This window comes from Megascapheus bottae, chromosome 15 (assembly GCF_031878675.1).
Source record: "Megascapheus bottae isolate mThoBot1 chromosome 15, mThoBot2.hap1, whole genome shotgun sequence".
Taxonomy (NCBI): domain Eukaryota; kingdom Metazoa; phylum Chordata; class Mammalia; order Rodentia; family Geomyidae; genus Megascapheus; species Megascapheus bottae.
Window position 1 is genome coordinate 23,376,830 of NC_143523.1, and position 18,517 is coordinate 23,395,346.

The window sequence follows — 18,517 nt, forward strand, 5'->3', positions numbered from 1 at the left end:
GTAGGACACTCGAAGCTCCAGGTTCTGCCAGTTCCTGATCTTAAGACTGAGCAAGTTGCCCAGCCTCTCAGTAACACCTCTTTCATGGTGAGAAAAGAAATGACCCAATAGAGTTTTAGCTACAATATTATTACCTATAATGAGAAGAACACATCCAGTGAGCCTCATGGGAAGAATGTGAAGTTGTTCTGGCCTCGGCCACTCATCCTGTTTGCTGGTTTCAGAAAAGAGTAGTATCAGATTCCAACTTTCCACAAAGACATTCCATGCCCACACACACCTGGCTACCTCCTGCACTGCTTTACAGCTTGTTCCCAACCAGTGCAGTACCGTCACGTGGCTTCCACGAATGTCAGCCTTCTTGCAGTGCCCTTTCCTTGTCTCTGCTCTTGGGCTCTTCCTCAATCATCCGGGCTCCAAAGTGGGTGGCAGGGTGTACCTGCCATCTGACTTCAGCCTCATCCCTGGCCTAGAGAGGCGGGGCCCTCTCGGGCAGGTGCTTCCCAGGTAAAATACACAAGTGTGTAGTTCAACTTGCTTCTCAAACGCAAACACTATGAACCCTAACATTTTCAAGGAAAACAGCCACATTCCAGGAAAGTTTTTCATTTTTATTTAAAAATTATAATTTAGAGCCTTTCATAAATGCTTTATTTTAAAATTATTGTTTTAAACTTTTTTTTTTTTAACCTGAAGAAATTCAGGTCAGGGCCTGGGGAAGGGAGGCATGGTGACAGTCTCATTTGGGGCTCTGGAGGGGGATGGATGGGATGGGACAGCAGTGGCCTGAGCCTGGAAGCCTAAGGGGGAAATGATAAGGAGCCTAGCCAGGCAGTCTTGGGCAGGCTCTAGCTGGGCAAGAAGACTACAGGATGGCAGTTCTTACTCAGAACTCACTACCTAGTGGTCCGAGTCTGAGGCACCTAGCACTGAGGTGGTGATTATTTCTATCAGGCAAGTGCAGGTGTGTGTGGGAGGGCCAGGAGGGAGGTAGCGAGAACACATGCATGATAGCTGAACTTCAAGCTGGCCAGGTCAGGGGTGTGTAAGAGTCTGTGACATATTTCTGGCAGAGGTCTCTCTAGCTCCAGTCCTTCCTCCCACGTGTGCTAGACCCTCCTGACTGCGACACCTGCTCTGGGTTGGTGGGGATGAGGCCAACATTATATAGGGTATAGATTGGATAATACTGTAGGTGTGCGAAGAATTCGAGGACTCATTTCTTGGTGCCAGCCTTCCCCATCCATGGAGGGGCACTTGGCTACTTATAACTAAATTATTTCAGAACGCTCAGAATTCACTCTGCATTGCAGAAACACTGGGCTCAAAGTTCCACTATTTTAAATAGTGTTTCAATTCTTTTTTTTTTTTCAAATCCTTTGTGGATCTGAGGACTTTCAGAATCATAGGAAAGCGTAACTGGAAAATATACAAGAACACATATACTAAACTGTGACACTTTTAAGGGTTTTACAGACTTTAAACCCCCTGAAATCTTACTATGACCTGGGGTGTTAGACCCCAAGTTCACAACCCCTGAGTTAAAAGTTCCTGTGGGCAAGCATTTTTCTTTGAAGTGCAAATAACCCAGAGGAAAGATCAATCTCCTACCTGCCTTGTGGTTGTGGTTGACCGGTTTTAGAAGGGATGGAGGGATGCCTACATGACATTTGCCATAGGGAGAAGTTAGGAAATGGTTTGGAGATTCAACAGGCACCACTGGATCACTGGACATGGGATGGGGAGGGGATATCTAAGGGGTAAGAAAAAAAAAAAAACAACCAAAGACAGAAACCCAAAGACCAACATAGTTCTCCATTTTCCCTTAGACTGGCTGTCAGGAGAACGATTTCATTCTTGCAGTCGTTTTGCCACCTTGTGGTTCTGCTTGGAATTGCAGCTGCCCTAACCTTTAGGGGAGAGCTAGTAGATTATAATAGCTGACCTGCTGGGAGTGTAGTAAGTGGTGAGAGTGTGTGTGTGTGCGCGCACACACATGTGTGAGAGGGTGAGAATGATTCTTTAACATTCTTGTAGAATACACAATGACGTTCCTTGAGAATACATGTTCTTCCTGACAGCTGGGCACTCTTTGGTTTGTCATGGCTAAATCCATTCAACAATCTTCCCTATATATGTTTTCTTTTCTTTGATTTACACTTAAAACTTAAAGTTCCACTTCTGGCTCCTGACGAGGCTCTCTGCTCCCTACTCCTCTTCTTGCAGCACAGATTTATCCATCATGTCTGCTGGTTGGGAGCCCAAACCAATACATCCCTGGACAGAAAAACCAGTGACTTGATGATCCATCCTGCATTTGTCCCAGGGTGGCTGAGTCTCGCTTCCCAGGTTGCCAAAGCCCTTAGTAACAGGAAATCAGTCACTGGTGGCTTCTATGCTGTGACCCCGATCATGGGCCAGCTCAACTGCACCCCACACTCTAACGTCCTGGATGAGTTCTGGGTCCATCTCTGGAAGCCACCTTCATACCTGCTACACTGGCCTTTTGCCGGCCTAGTAGGCCACCTTTGGAGCCAGGCTAAGCATGAACTATGATGGAAAGCTTATCACGTTGTTTTAGAGGGTAGAATGGTGAGTCTCTAGGTGCCCAGGCACCTAAAGAACAAAAATGAGTATCAAATGTCCCAGAGTGGCAATGTCAACGTGGGCTGCTCTCCTGCTCCAGGCTGTGCTGTGGACGTGACCATGACAGGCACCTTCTGTGATGGCTGTGGCAAGACTCTGAGTCAAACTGGAGGTGACAAGGGAAAAAAATCTGCCAAACTGACAGCGAGGGATGAAGAGGTGGAAAGGAAGGCAGAGTGCTCTGTCACCCGTGGGAGCCCTGGGGGAGGAAAGCAGATGATGGGAGGGTGGGGCCTCCCCCAAAGCCCTGGACTCTCACACGCCCAGCCAGTTCGCCTGATCATGTGATCAGAGGCCTTAAATTGGAGTTTTCTTCAGAGGTCCTCTCTCCATCTGCTGACCTTTTCCGTTTTCGGCCACCTGCAAAACACAGGCTTGTATCAGCCTATAGGACTGAGAGGACATTTAGACCCTCTCAGTGAGCTGATTTCTCTTCAAAACAGCAGCAGAAATGAAGGTGCAGACCTCGGCTGCTGTTTGGATCCCAGGGGCAATCTGCCACTGATAGAGTGGATTTACATCTCGAAGCATGGGGAGAATCTTCCACCACAAACCCAGGCTAATGCTACCTAGAGATTTCTTAGGAGACAGAATGGAGTAAAACCTGTGGAATGCCTTAGGAATAGGCTGTCTCTCCCCTGAGGGTCCCAGGCCCACTGGCTGCCCAACACCTCAAGTGATGGCCTGTCTTCTATGGCATGCGTGAGCCAAGTTAGGTGGGCCAAGCTGGGAGCTATTCCCAGGGCTTCTGAAATAACCTCCCTCTCCTCTGGGACAGATGACAGTAGTTATATCATTTTCCTAAGGATCTAGAGCCATCTGCTTCCCTCTCTGCTGTTTCCAGAAAGGAGTATTTGTACCTTTGCTTTCTGCCATACCCCAGCTCAGGAGGATTTTGTTTTCCTTTCTATGGAGTCCGTTGGATTCAAAATTTTCTTCAAACTATCAAATGGTACTATCAAAAGTTTACATAGCTTTTGGAGGCCACAAGGTCTTTCCGTCAAACTGCTCATCAGTGCAGTTAAGTCGGTTACAGCCTATTAAGTCTTCACTTACAGCACTAGGTGGGAGAGGGAGGTTAAGATTTGTCCCAGAACAAGGACAAATTTGTAGACGCTTTTCCTAGAGGGTCACCCACTGGGTGACACAGATTCAAAGCTGCAGTTCTGGCTGAAACCCTGCGAGGCAATGAAACCTCATTAGGGCTCTCTAAAGCAGATCTTGCTCTGGAGGAAGATTCCAATGTGCTGCCACTCCTAGGACTTGGCGAGGGGCTCAGGCTTGGGGGAAGAGCTACTCACTCAAGGTTCTCAGCAGCTTCTTGCCCATGGTTTCCTCAAAGTCACTACTGCAAGGGCTGGTCTCTGGATCCAGACTGATAGGACAATACTCAGGGTCTGAGGCTGAGAGAAAGGGGAGAGCAAACATAGGCTTTTCACTGTGCACACAGTAGGCAAGGGGTTCTGCATGAGGACTCCCAGTGGGTGAAAGGTTGAGCTAAGAGCTGAGTCAAGATGGGAGTGATAAAGGAGAAATCCCTAGGAAGGGTTTGTTTGGCTCTATGAGTTAGTAAGAGACAGTGTGTGCGTGTGTGTTCCAAAGAACAGGAGTAGGAATCCAACAGTCAGTGCAAAGGCAGAAATATTTCCTCTCCAATACTTTTCTTTGTGAGTCCTGGGGCTTGAACTCAGGGCCTGGGCACTGTCCTTGGGCATGTGTTTGCTCAAGGCTAGTGCTCTGCCACAGTGCCATTTCTGGCCTTCTCTGTGTATGTGGTACCGAGGAATTGAACCCAGGGCTTCATGCATGCTAGGTGAGCACTCTACCACTAGGCTACACTCCTGGTCCCTTCCTTTCAAATACTTTTTTAGGAAGAGAACAAAGTTCTCCATTCATATCTCTGCCAGAAATGGGTGGCAATGTCTTCTTCCTCTGTTTGTTGAAACCACAGGGCTCAGTAACATTTGGGCACAAGCTCACCTGTCTTCTCCCTCAGAACGTGGGAGGGAACCTAGTCCCAAAACCAGTGCAGCAAGAATTCTAAATGGAGAGGCTGGGTGGTCATAATGCAGAGTGTGATGTGGGTGAGCAATTTCCCTTCTCCCCTGTGATGTGATGAGGATGGACTAGATGCTTTGCAGGCTACCTCCTCCTTCGCTGTGTTTCCTTGCCACACATGTTAGTTACCTCGTGGGCTTTGTGAGGAAGGACAAATGAATATCAGTCCTAAATTTAAGCCCTGGACTGGTGACTACGATGTCCCAAATTTTCTAGGTTAGCTACACATGCAAACATCTTCCTTGACTTTACAAACCTTCAAGCCATTCTAGTTCATGGCTCTGAATGCAAGGGGTCTCTCACAAGGTTAGGTACCTGGACTGTTGGTCTGGGGCTAGTGAAAGCAGGGGAGGCACACCTCAGCGAGGTCAGGCTCTGGAGGCCTCTCCCCACCCCCCTGCACTGCTGGGATACCAGGAAATTGGAGCAGCCCCACTGCCAAGGCAGCAGTACTCAGACTTCGTTGTTTCCACAGGACCCAAAGGAATAGAAGAGCCAAGCCCGTAGGGCAAAGTTTGGCACAATAAAACCTTCCTAATCTATATGGTAGGTTTAATGCCTGCACAGCACGGTATCCAACTCTGTACTGTGCCATTTATATAAATGACTCTGTTCATATTCAAGCCAACTTTATGAGATACATCACTTTTACCAGCAAATGTAAGGAAAGTTATCTAGTAATAGGAGATGGAGTTTTAGGCTAAACAACTTGCTTAAAATGGCGGAGTTCCTAACTGAAAGAGCCAGAGTGGAATCTGGGTAGAAATGTACCCAATCCTTCATTACATACACTTCTGGGTAAAGGAACTAGACGGGGCCTGCTGCAAGGCAGGCACTCAGTAAAGGCTAGAGTTCCCTACTTGGTTGTGTTAGCAAGTGAGACTCAGGCCCCAGGCTTCCCTGCACCCAGCTTGCCACCAACCCAGCACCTCTGGGTGGAGCCTGGCTCCCTGCGCCCCTCCCTGACCTGCTGAGGTGGGAACAGCTGCCGAGGACGCTGAGAGTGGCGGTGTCTTGTGCTCCTGGAAGTCTGTCATCTCTTCCTGGGTGAAGGCCAGCTCCTCCATTCTCAGGTACACCACCTCACCGGGGCTTCGCAGCCCATCGGAGCGGCTGCCTGGGGAGGGCAGTGAATGCAGAAGACCTGGGTTTCCATGAGGTACAAGATGGTGGCCCTGGACAGGGAAAGGAGAAAGAAGACAGGGCCGCCCTCACCTCACCACAGCCCTTCCCACCTGCCCAGCTGACTCACCCAGCAGGCTGGTCCTGTTGCTCAGGAGTGTGAGGGCAGGGTCATCCTTGGGGGTCTGGGGTGTGCCCCGGGTTGTGGGGGCCTTGGTAGAGTCTCCATCAGTGAAGGCCTCCATGTCTGGAGACTGGGGTGAGCTGTCCATGTGGCAGGCGGTGAGTGCATTCTGGTACTGCTGTCGACTGATCTAGAAGGAAGTGGGAAAAGCTCAAGAGAGCTGGACAGAGTCCTTTCAAGATGTAGTCACTTCTAGGTGCACAAGCAGCCCTACTGGGGACCTGTGGGACCCCTAATCCAGAGGCCCCGAGACTTGTGAACCTAAACCTACCTAAGCTGGACCAGCCCAGAAGCTAAGAGACCAGGACTCATCAGCCACCAGTTCCTTCTATTCATTTTTATTGGTGCTAGACGTCATAGGTCATGGGAGGAGCCTATCTGAATCCATGTTGTGTTGCTATGACAAATGTACCTGAGACTGGGTACTTGAAAAAGAAGAGAGGTTTATTTGGTTCAAGTCTGGAGGTTGAAAAGTCCAGCAACCATGGTGCCAGTGCCAAATGGACAGCCCCTACCTTCTCTTCTCCCTTGGCTATACCACAACATGGTAGAGAAACATACACAGAAATGGATTATAGAAGGAGCCAAGAACTTGGGGCAGAGAACTTTGACTATAACAACCTGTTTTACCCAGAATTAACTCAACCCTGGAAGAATTACACAAATTCTTTCAAGGGTGGTGACCTCAGAACCCAACCACATTCTCTTCTTAAAGTCCCTGGGCCTCTTTGTGCTCAAGGCTACTGCTCTACCACTTGAACCACAGTGCCACTTCCATTTTTTGAGTGGTTCATTGGAGGTAAGAGTCTCACAGAGACTTTTCTGCCTGGGCTAGTTTCAAACAGCGATCCTCAGATCTCAGCCTCCTGTGTAGCTAGGATTACAAGCGTGAGCCATCAGTGCCCGGCACTATCATTATAGTAAAACTTGGGCTCGTACATGGAAATCTGTTGGGAGAACACTGAAACCATAGCTCAGTCACATACGATGGGTTATAAACTGTCTCAAACTAGCAATTCTCAAACCCCAGCAGTAGGGTATGTTTAAAGTAAGACATCTGGGTTCGACTCTTAAAGTTATTTCTTCCTCCTCCTTCACTTCCTCCATTGCACTGGAGTTTAGACTCAGAGCCTTGTACTTTACCACTCCAACCTTATCTTCAGCACCTTTTGCTTCAGTTATTTTTCCAATAGCATTTTTTGGTGCACGAACTGGACAGAAACCCTCCTATTTATGTTTCCGTAATCACTGGTATGTCAGGGGTGAACTGCGTGTCCGGCTTTTTATTGGTTGAGAGAGGGTCTCAGGAACTTTTTTTTTTTTTTTTGACTTGGCCTGGCCTTAAACTGTGAACTTCCTAATCTGCTTCCCAGGTAGATAGGATTAAAGAAAAAGTCACTGAGCCTTGTTCAAAGTTTCTACTTCACTAAGTAATCTGCATTTCTAGCGAGTTCCAGGTGATGCTAAGGCTGCTGGCCTGGAGGTTGCACTTTGAGAAACACTGTTCTGAGACCTACTTAAAATCAGACAGGTACCACTCAGATTCATGTTTTTCCCTATACAGGAAAAAAAAAATAACACAGCAGCATGTTGGCAACTTGCTTTGGTGCTTTCTTGGTCAACACCGTATGTTCTGTGCTTTAACAGCATAGAACCGTGAGTCTCAATATACTTTGTACAATCTTCAATAGGCTGGAGTTCATATTGAGAGCACCTGATTTTCCCAACCTTGTCTGCTGCTGAGTGAGAAGTCAGGATGCAGCATTTCCCTCAAAGGTAGGAAAGTGTGGCCCTAATACTAAAGGACAGAAAAATTTCCTACACGACACTTGGTAAGCTCCACAAAGCAACTGGTTTTACTGTGTTTTTGTGTGTTTTGTGTTTGTTGAAGCATTAGGTTAGTCTTCCAGCTTAGTCGAAGAAGGCAAAATGATCCTCTCTCTACGTAGAAAACACAGCAGGAAACACACTGCCAGCTTGACCAGAAGTCAGTAGTGGGGTTGCCACTTTCCCGCAGGTGTCTCAAATCACTAACCTCTTTTGTCCTGTCAGAGAAGCCCAGTGGTAATGAGATAAAGTGAATGCATGCGCTACCTATCTATTAGGAATGATGATTGAATACATGGCCACACAGCAGCAGCCTTACAACTTGACTTTGTAACAGACATCCATTTTTAAGACAGAGGCCAAACTTTGCACTCATGATGTATGTAACCTGCTCCTGACCATCTGTGGTTGGGGGTGGGAAGGAGCAGTGTGTCCTTCTGTCCCCAGAGACATTGGGACAGGTGGTACTGTGAAGGTAAGACTAGCTCTTGAGAAGATAAATCTTAACCAAGAAAACAGCAAAAGAGAACACAGGGGAAGGAAGTCGATTCCAATAGGGACAATGGGCAGGGGAAGAGGAAGAGGAAAGCTGACAGAATGAGGAAGGGAGAAAGGGGTCTTGATTTGACTTTGAAATGGATCTGCTTGCAGAAGGCTCCAGTTGTTTGCTAGATCAGCCGTATGCCCAAGCATCTAGTTGTGGCAGCCATTGCAAATGGTCCGTCTTCATGAGCGAAGTGATTTACGTTTGGAAAGGTTCTGCCTGAGTCGGCCCTGCAGTAGCCTGTGCCACTAAGACTTAGGAAACAGTAATATGTCTTCTCCAGTTGCCTGGGACCAGAGGAACTTGTTATGGAGGGAAGAATAAGCTGGGAATGAAGAATTCTGGTAATAGGACTGAACAAACAGGACAGGATTTCTAATGAGGTACTGAGTTTGCTGGCATTGGGGGAGTTTGCACAGAGGGTAAATCAGACAGCTGCGGTTAGAGTATAACATCATCAGGGGAAGGAGCACGTGTGGGGTCCAGAGGTTGAGTGGCGGGTGGCTGGCCCAAGGCCAAGGAGAAGGGTAAAGGTTGGGAGAGGGTCTGCACTGGTGGATGGTTATAGAAAAGCAAAGGCACTCTCTATTTTGTTTATCTTCTCAAGTCTTACAGCCTTGTTTTTCACACACTGTTTCAACAATACTGTGGACAAGGCACTGCTCTGGAGAATATGTTCAGAAAAACAATCTCTGTCCTGATTCTCCCCAGTTGCTTTTCTAGATTCAAGCATCGTATCACTTGTCTTCAGTTCCCTCCTTTGAGTTTTTGGGTGCTGAAGGACCTTGTGAATGCTAGGCAAGGGCTGTACCACCCACCTACAATCTTCCAACTTCTTTCTAGCTAGCATATCTACAACTTTTATCTGGCATCTTTTTATTTACAGTGAAATAGCACCAATAAGTATGAGTTACATGAGCAAGCACACACACACAAAATCTTTTGTAGTAGCTAGATCAAAAAAAAACAGGCAAAAATAATTTTAATGATGTATTTTCTTTAACCCAATAAATACATTCAACATAATTTTAAAACTCAAACATGAAAACCATATAACACTGGAATATAACTTTCCTTTTTATATGGAGCCTTTGAGGTCCACAGGTGGCCTTGGGGCTACTATATTGGAACAACAAAGGTCCAACAGCTCTTTTGCTGAACTATTCTGCCTAATTTTGAGTTCAAGACCAGCTTGAGCTACATAGAGAGACTTTTATTTCAAATTAAAACCAAGGCTTGTGGATATAAGTGGTAGAGGCCCAGACTTGGAATTAATACCCGCCCCTGCCTCTTCTCCATAAACGAACATAAATAGATAATCAGTTAGCTTTCAGCTGTTATTGTTTAGTTTTTCTTTCTCTTTCCCATGTAGAACTCAATCCACTTACAAGGCAGAGGGTATTTTTAATATCTTATAGAAACATAGTGATGAATGTATGTTTTAGAAACAAACTTTATATTTCATATATATATGTATATGTATATATGGGTGTATATATATATATATAATACAGTTAATCAAACCACTCTTCAAAAGACAACATGTGTTTATGTTCTCTGCATTGCTGTAGAACTCTGTAACAGTTTTGAGTCTGCATTGTCTCCTCTTTGGCCAGCTAAGACCTTAAGAATTTCTTAAATCACAACAGAAAGGTTGTCCTGTTAATTTTGAAACTAACAAGACTTAGCAGATTATCATTTTGACCTAGCAGACCGGGTGTCTGCAGGGTAATTTTGAAGCTAGAATGTCCCTTGTCATTCTGCTCAGACTGTCCATTTTCAGGGCGGTTTAGAACATCCCTCAAAACACACCCCTACAATTTAGGGACTCCATGTCACCAAAAAGCTTTCTGAAACCAGGCCTTTATAAAGTCTGGCAGCAGTTGTGGCCTCGTATTGGAGCACCTGAATGATGTAGGGGAGAGTGGACTCCCTGTCTGGGAGCTGAGAGGGGTGGCACCCTCCGGGAGAGTTACCTTCACAAACTGCACGTCGCTGAGGATGTGGACTGAGTAGTCGGGTGTGTAGAGGTTGTTGCTGCCACTATACAGCTGGGTGTTGCTCCCTCCTAAGTCGCTGCGCTCACGGTTCGGAGACTCGGAGCGGTTCAACCCACTGCAGCGTGAAGGGGACCGGTTCACTGCAGGTGGTGAGGAGGAAGGAAGAAAAGAGAAGGGATGGAGGGAGGAGAGAAAGAGAGACAGGAAGGTACTTTTGACTGACCATCAGGTAATAGCCGCAGCAGCACTGGTGGTGGAGGAAGAGCCCGCCCCTCCCCACCTGGGGCTCAGGTCTGAGCTGAGCGCAGTGTTGAGACCTGCAAGAAGCAAATACTAAACACTGTGACTTATTCCAGGAGTTGGGGTGCTTGTTCCCAAACTCCCAGTGGGCAGAGGTAGTGCGATGCCTTTCTTGGTTCTTGTCTTCAGGCTATAGGCGGGAGGTTCCTGAATACACAAGGCCAGTGGTGCATGGTAGACCAACTGGGCAGCGAGACTCCACTGATCTTATTTTAGAAAGGCCAAGGTTCGCCTCAAGACCACCTGTTTCAATTAGCACAGGAAGGGACTGAGGCCCACCAGCCCCAATCACATTATAAGTCACACGAATAAACTGGTAACAATGTGATGGTTCATAGTAACTGGAGGGTCAAATTCTTTGGAGCTTTGTGCCAGGCAAAACTGGCACAAACTGGGCTATTGGACCCCCCCCCAGCCTGGACCTAGGGTTCTGCACCATTATCCTCCCCAGAGCTGCTTGGGTGGTAAATCCAAGTTTGTAGGGATCTGAAATGTGGTCCAGATGGAAGAACATGAGCTCTGGGTACTCACAGCCCTTTGGTCCTATGAACTCCCTGTCTCACCGTTAGGGGCAGGACTGAGCAGGGCCCAGTGGGGCCCTTTACAAGGATGAGGAAAGACAGCGCTTGCTCTTACAGAGGCCTATGGAGGGACCAGAACAATGGACATATTTTCTAAGACCCAAACATCCAGTCTCATTCTTTTTACATTTTGAGGGATAGTGGGCATTTTTTTGGTGGGAGTGGTGCTTGGAGAAAATTCTGATAGACCTATTACTTGATTTCAAAAGGGACTCGATCTTCTCTAGGATCAACAGAAGAGAGGACACTGAAGGTGACCCTAGCGTTATTTCAACATGAAACCCAAATGACAATGCAAAGTCACCCCCCCCCACTCCCCAGCTCTTCTACTTCCCAACTGTTGGCACTAAACAGTTCTTCAAGAAATGGAGGCCAGACGGATGCCAGCTTCTCAGAACACAGACTTAGTGGAGGGAGCTCAAATGAAGAATAATTCTTCATAGATTCTGGTCTTTGCTCTGCGAGAATAGGATGATTTAATTCTGCCTCTTGAGATCATGGTGGCTGTCAATCAAAATATTACATTAGCCCCTCTTTGGGGTGAGTCACCGAGGTTGATTATCCATTGTTTCCATGCCAAGATCTTACTGTCTGCCACACCAGTGAGAAGAAAATGGTGGTATTTTCTCCTTAGAACAGTAATCATGGCTTTGATATGATTATAGAAATAAGGATTCTAATTCCATCTTCCCATTCTCAGTAAATGTCATTTATGCTTGCTAAGTTACTTTAGAAGTGTGACAGTCACTCTACCAAGAGACTCTTGTCAACCAAGTCCTCTGTCTCCACCTCCAGCACAAACAGCACCTCTGTCTTACTTCTTAACAAAGTTCACCATCACTTCACCTGGGCCAAATCTGGTCTCCCCCAAATAATCTTATGCCGCATTCTCCCCTGACCCCATATACATTTTGAAACTACTAACAGCACTAAACCCTATACATGCTACATTTCCCCCTACAATAGTTTAATTTATAAACTGCATGTAATGTGAGATTAACATTTATTCCTATCAACCAATTCTATAGAATAACTATGGTAATACACAATAATAAAACTTACTTAAGACATGAATTGCTTATTTCTAGGACTCTTCTTTGCTAATTTATGGACCTCAATTGATAATGGGTAACTCAGTCCTGGAAAGGGAAAATGTGTATAAAGAGGACTATTTTCTTTTTCTTTCTTTTTTTTTTTTTTGCCAGTCCCAGGCTTGGGCTCAGGGCCTGAGCTTTGTCCTTGGGTTCTCAAGGCTAGAGCTCTATCACTTGAGCCTCAGCACCACTTCTGGCTTTTTTCTATGTATGTGGTATTGAGGAATTGAACCTGGGTCTTCCTGCATGCTAGGCAGGCACTCTACCACTAGGCCAAACTCCCAGCCCATTGCAGTCTATTTTCATCTCATCTATGAGTATCAACACTTAAACACAAATTTGTTTCCTATGGTATTGGAGAAAAACCAGATTCCCCGCTGTGCCCTGCTATACAGTGCTATTTGCAGTTTTCTGGTCGTTGATTGAAGATAGAAATCTCACAGATTTCTGTTCAGGCTAGCTTTGAATCTCCATCCTCAGATTTCAGCCTGAGTTGCTTGGATTACAGGTACGAGCCACTGATGCCTGACTTTTGTTTTTTTTTAATTTCTCAGTTCTCAAGTCATTCTGGAGTCAGAAAACCTTTCCTCTGTAAGCTCCTGTCATTGTGGGGAAGCTGGCTTCTGCAAGGAGCTAGGAGTGGTAGCAGGACACCAGAGATGCAGCTGGGTAGACTTTAATAGTTGCAACCCAAATCAGGAAGCCTTGTTGGGCCTTGGCCTGGTCACTTGGGGGGGGGGTACCAGGTCTTCTTGTGTGTTGAATGAGAGCCTAGGAAACAAGAGATTCTGGAGCCAGGTGTCCAGGGTCTGCTTTTCTTGGGTAATGGAGGACAGTGATGGTAAAGCAGAACTTACAGTGGAATACGAAGATAACAGTATTAAGAGGAAAAGGTTACATTTCAATGCTGGTCTTACTCCCTTGAATAATGGATGAGTTCTGGCTTGGCTAGACCCATTTGTGGCTAGGCAAGGTGGTAGGTGGCCGGGAAGGTCACCACTCTTTCTTCCAGCCTAATTGTTGTGGACGTGGATGGGCAGGCTTGTTGGAAAGCAGATGCTTTGGTATACAAATGGGGCTGGAAAAATCACACCTTATCCCAGTGGGACCTGGCCTCAATTCAGTTTGCACATCACCCAGGGGCAGGATGTGAGCGAGGCTGTGGCTTCAGTTACCCTGAGAAATCATACTCCACACCGCCTGGCTACACAAAGGCTTCAGCCTCACACCCACAATTCCTCATTCATCCAGTAAGTCCCAATTCAAAATGTACGTGGGAAGAGGACAGGGCAACAGAGCTGGGTCGGCTCTACGAAATTCCTCTCACGCACAGAGCAAATCAACTCTACTGCTTTGAAACAGAGGCAACAACTATATCCTAGTTACTCACATAGCTCTGTCTCCACAGGCACCAGGACAGGTCACCCTGCTGCCACACAGGGACTCACCTGTTAACCACAGGCTACATTACAGTTGGGAGGAAAAACACATTTCTCTCTCTCTCTCTCTCTCTCTCTCTCTCTCTCTCTCTCTCTCTCTCTCTCTCTCTCTCTCTCTCTCCCTCTCTCTCCCTCTCTCTCTTTCTTTCTTTCTTTTTTTAAAGTAGATATACTGTTGAAGGTTTATTCAAAATCCCAAATGATTTCCAGCACCAAAAGAACCATCTGTCTTTATGGTCAGGACTAGAAAAGCAATTTTTTTTTTCAAAGAAAAAAGGAAACCTTATTCCAAAGCAAGTCCAGGCTCCTTTGAGTGTTGGTTAAGTTGAATTTTGTGCCCCAGAGCCCGACATTCCTCAGTAGGTGGGATGCTGATGAGTCGGCACTCTGCTAATTAATTGTGCACATGCACTCAGAGTTTCCGAGCAAGGGGACTGGAAATGCTTTTAATAAAAAAAAAGAAGAAGAAATCAGTAACAGACGAGTGTCCTAACAGCATGGCAAACTAGTTCAAGTTGTATAATTCCCCTTGGCATTTCCTAAGCGCACAGGGGCACAGCTCGGGGGGAGTGAAGCAACGAGCAATGTCCCAAATACTGTGCAAGGGCAAAAAACAGATTAGAGTGATGCATAAACTGGACACAGGACCATCAACAGGAGGTAGGCCCAGCGGCCCACAGGTCTTTGGCCCTCTCCTGCTCTCGCCTCCTACCTTTAGGTTGGCTCTGGTTATGACTGAGTGGTAGGAAGGAGAATTTTCTTCTCTGGATCCATGTGCTATAGAAAAAACATTCCTACGGCCATTGTGTGGTCAGTCTCTGAGAGAGATCGGTCATGCTGGCAGCTTGGTTACTAAGACGACACTGGGGTAAAATTTGAAGGAGAAAAAAGCGAGTGTGTGGGAAAAGATTTCACACTGCAATGGTGACTGAAAGGAATTCTCCTCTCTGTACTAATAGACCAGCACACTGATCTGGACTCTTGCTTCACTGTGACACTTTTATCTAGGGAGCCTTTAACAGCACACCCAGGAAACAATACCCAAGTTATCCAAGTTGGACAATGCCATCTACCCTTTGGGAGCTGGGGATTTGTGCAAAAGGAAGGCCCAGTGGCTTGTCTGTCTAACATCCTTTGGAGTATCAGTTAGGGATGAGGGAAATGGCTACGTGTGTTTTCCATATTGGATGGGGGAGTTTAATTACACAGTCCTGTAAGAGTGCAAAGTAGAATTATTAAAATTCATCAGTCTTCTATAGTATTCAACATCAGACAACCAAATGCCAAGAGCCAGCCCTTTGTCAAAGCTCAATGTGAACTCTGCAGCCAGCCATCCATTATGATCCCAGATGAACTCGTGCAGAGTCTTAATGGGTCCCAAATGTTTACCATGCAAGAGACAATCCAAAGGAATATTTCTACTTTCCACATTTCATAGACATTAGAAATAGAAAGTTTATTTTTAGGGTCTTCCTGTATATTCTTGGAGAAAACAGCCTTGCTTTTGATCTCAAAGCACATTATGGCTGGAAAATTGAGGACTGAAAAAGGACCTTAGGCTCTGAAATGTCTCCTGTCTCGGTGTTTTTGTGGATTTGGAAGGATCATCGTAGAGAACTCAACATTGTCTCTGGTATTTGGAGAAGAAAACAGGCATGCACATACAAGAGAAAAATAACTGCACCGGGATTATTCAGAAATTCCCTCCCTCCCTGCCTCCCTTTCTTCCTGTGCTGATGCTAGGAACTCAAGGCCTGGACACTTTCCTTTAGCTTTTTGCTAAAGGCGGGAGCTCTATCACTTGAGCAACAGTTCCACCTCCAGCTCTGTTGGTTCTTTTTTTGAAGATAAGAATCGCCTAGACTTTCCTCCTCGGGCTGGCTTTGAGCAGCAATGCTCAGATCTCAGCCTTCTGAGTAGCTAGGATTACTGAGGTGTGAACTAATAGCACCTGGCTACAAGTTTCATTTTTAAATCAAAGCAAACACAAAATTGGCTAATTTGACCACACTTTCAAGGTTATCCACAAGCCACTTAGTAATCCTTACTCCAAGCTAATATTGCAATGGAAAGAAGTGCCTTATAGGTAAGGATTTGTAATCAGATGCTCAGTATTTTTGCAGTATTTGATGCATGGATCTCTTGTGTTTACAGTCTTAATCCAGTGAGCAACATATTAGCGTGGCTAATGTAAATAAATCAGAGCCCTGTAGGGGGAGCAAAAGTATACATGCAGAGGAATGGCAAGGTCTCCAGCCATAGAAGGAGAGCAGAACCTAACACACTTGGGTTCCAGTCCTTATTCTGCTACTTATTACACACACAACACTGACCCCCCTACTTATTATTTCCCAACAGGAATTTCTGTCCATTTCTGGAAGTGGCTGTAAGGATTAAATAAAATTAACATCAGATATTTTTAAGCACTTAAAGTTCTTAGCAGTTCCTACAGCTTTTCCTTTTTCCCTGTGTTTAAATGAGGTTAAGATTGTGTATGTCTGTAAGTTCATGAACCAGAAATTAAACAGGGGTCCCGAGGTACCCAGGACTCTTTGCTACAGAATCCCAGGCCTCTGATGCTTTTTCTGTGGCACAGAGAGTCAGGGGCAGAAGCATAATGTAGGTCCCGGGATGTCACCTACCACCAGGATCAGCATCCTAGCCGGTGCTTGGCTACAGAGGCCAGCCAAAGACGAGAGGAGGGAAAAGTCAAAGGAGAAGAAAGGCTCTCTACCTCCCATTTCTCCTGCTGTGCCCAGCCCTGAGATGGGCACAGTCATAGAAAATGGGGTGGGAGAGAGGTTGAAAGAGCTCTCAGGGGCACCAGTATCAGCCATCAATGGAATAGAAATCTCAGCCTCTCCTACGATGAGGGATTCACAGTAAGAATGATTCACTTCGATCTGTCTGACACTGAGTTGCCATGAAGTGTTCCATAATAACTGGTGAACTAAAAACCTTCTTCAAATGGGCAAGTGACAATTAACTGGGTTATCTGCTTGACCCTTTGATCCTTTTGGTTGAAAAAGGAAAACGTTAAAAAGGTACATTTTCTTTCTATGGAACACTCACAGCACTTTCTTGGCTTTCTCCAAGATTTACTGCACATAAACTGTCTGAAAGGTTCATGAATGGCTATTTCTAATTTTTGCTGGCTGGTGAGGGCACCAGCCCGGCACACCACATGACCTACACTGTTCTGTAGCAAGGGAAGCTGTGTTAGTGGTGGAAAATGACCATCATGTTGATAGAGAAAACTGCAGTGAAATTTGAGAAGGTGTTAACTTGTCTTCAGCAAGTGAACATGGGAATGAGACTTTTGTGTGTGAAAAAAAATGATTTGGGAGAAAAGACAAGTCAACATAAATACTTGTGACATTGCAGAGCTGAGTGTTTAAGGTCTGTAGACAGAGACTTTCCAATACTGAGGGTGTCTGCTCTCCAGACAATGAGACAGAACTTGATTCTTGGTGAGTGAAGGTATGGAGGGACTTGCTGGAAAAAAGCACATGATACAGGTATTATAGAAAATTGGAGCGTGGCTGGGCGTGGTGGCTCATGCCTGTAATCCTAGCTACTCAGGAGGCTGAGATCTGAGGATCAAGGTTCAAACCAGTCCAGGCATAAAAGGATTTGAGACTCTTATCTCCAAAACCTCTAGAAAATGAGAAGTGGGGCTTGGCTCAAGGGTAAGGGCAGTAGACTTGAGTTGAGGAGCTCAGGGACAATGCCCAGGCTTAGGGGTAGAGTGGTAGCCTTGAGCTGAAGAGCTCTGGGACAGCTCCCAGGCAGAGTTCAAGCCCCATGACCCACAAAAATAAATAAATAAATAGATAAATAAATAAATAAATAAATTGGAGTGTGTTCTTACTTTAGGGCAATTGAACAAATACATTCCTGCTTGGGTTACTACTTCTTCTAGAGGACTAAGAAATCCACCTCTAGACATGAAAGTAATGTAAATGACTATTGGGTTCAGTTGCTGTGTAGCTCTATGAGGTTTCACTTGATAAAAAAAGAAAATTAGCAATGTTTTATTTAATTAACCAAAGAGGTTAGACCTAATGAAAAGTTGCTCTGATAGTTTTACCTAGTGTCCTTTGTATGTATAGAGGCAGAGGCAAGGTATGAGCACCACCGAGCATCTTAACAAGAGAGGGAAAGGGGAAAGAGAGAGATAGGAATAAAACAGAGTTCCATTATTCTTCCTAGTCCTTACCTTTCTACTCTTCAAGGAGTGAGAAAAGACACAAGATCCCTGACGCCCACCATTTGTCCATCCACAACACAGTTCCCCCCCGGCAGCAAAGTGAAATGAGGCTGAAGCAGTCAGCAATGTCAATTGCAAGCAGCAGGCAACTGCACTATGTGCAAAAGAGTGACACAGTGCACTCATTTGTGCAATGCACTCTGCCTAAGTGATGATGTAAGTGGCTGTGGGGAGAGGCTAGTTCTCGTGCGGGACAGTGACAAGGCGAGAGCCTTCGAGAAAATCCCAGTGGATCTACAGAGACCTGAGACAGCCATGCATGTTTACCTGGGGAGTCTGCCAGAGAGTCCCCTCTGTTGAAGGCGAAGGTATGAGACACAGAGACGGGCACTAAAGAGTCAAGGGCCAAAGGTATATGAGTGATGATGGAGAAGATACACACCAAAGGAGAGAGAGAGAGACAAAGAGCAAAGTAGTGAGACAATCTGTTCCTGGATCTTCACAGCTTCACA

General features: G+C 45.9%; 1 protein-coding gene across 1 annotated transcript in view; it reads right to left on the bottom strand.

Moving 5' to 3' along the window:
* Positions 1 to 1,999: 1,999 nt before the first annotated feature.
* Positions 2,000 to 18,517, bottom strand: part of Cnnm1 (cyclin and CBS domain divalent metal cation transport mediator 1) — a 48,745-nt gene continuing 32,227 nt past the window's right edge. Inside the window, exons 7-12 of the mRNA XM_090345522.1 lie at positions 18,333 to 18,395; positions 10,358 to 10,521; positions 5,957 to 6,140; positions 5,672 to 5,821; positions 3,948 to 4,049; positions 2,000 to 3,006 (exon numbers count right to left, since the gene is read on the bottom strand). Of these exons, the coding sequence (XP_090201648.1) occupies positions 2,927 to 3,006; positions 3,948 to 4,049; positions 5,672 to 5,821; positions 5,957 to 6,140; positions 10,358 to 10,521; positions 18,333 to 18,395 (743 nt within the window). The 3' untranslated portion in view covers positions 2,000 to 2,926. The remainder of the gene's footprint in view (positions 3,007 to 3,947; positions 4,050 to 5,671; positions 5,822 to 5,956; positions 6,141 to 10,357; positions 10,522 to 18,332; positions 18,396 to 18,517) is intronic.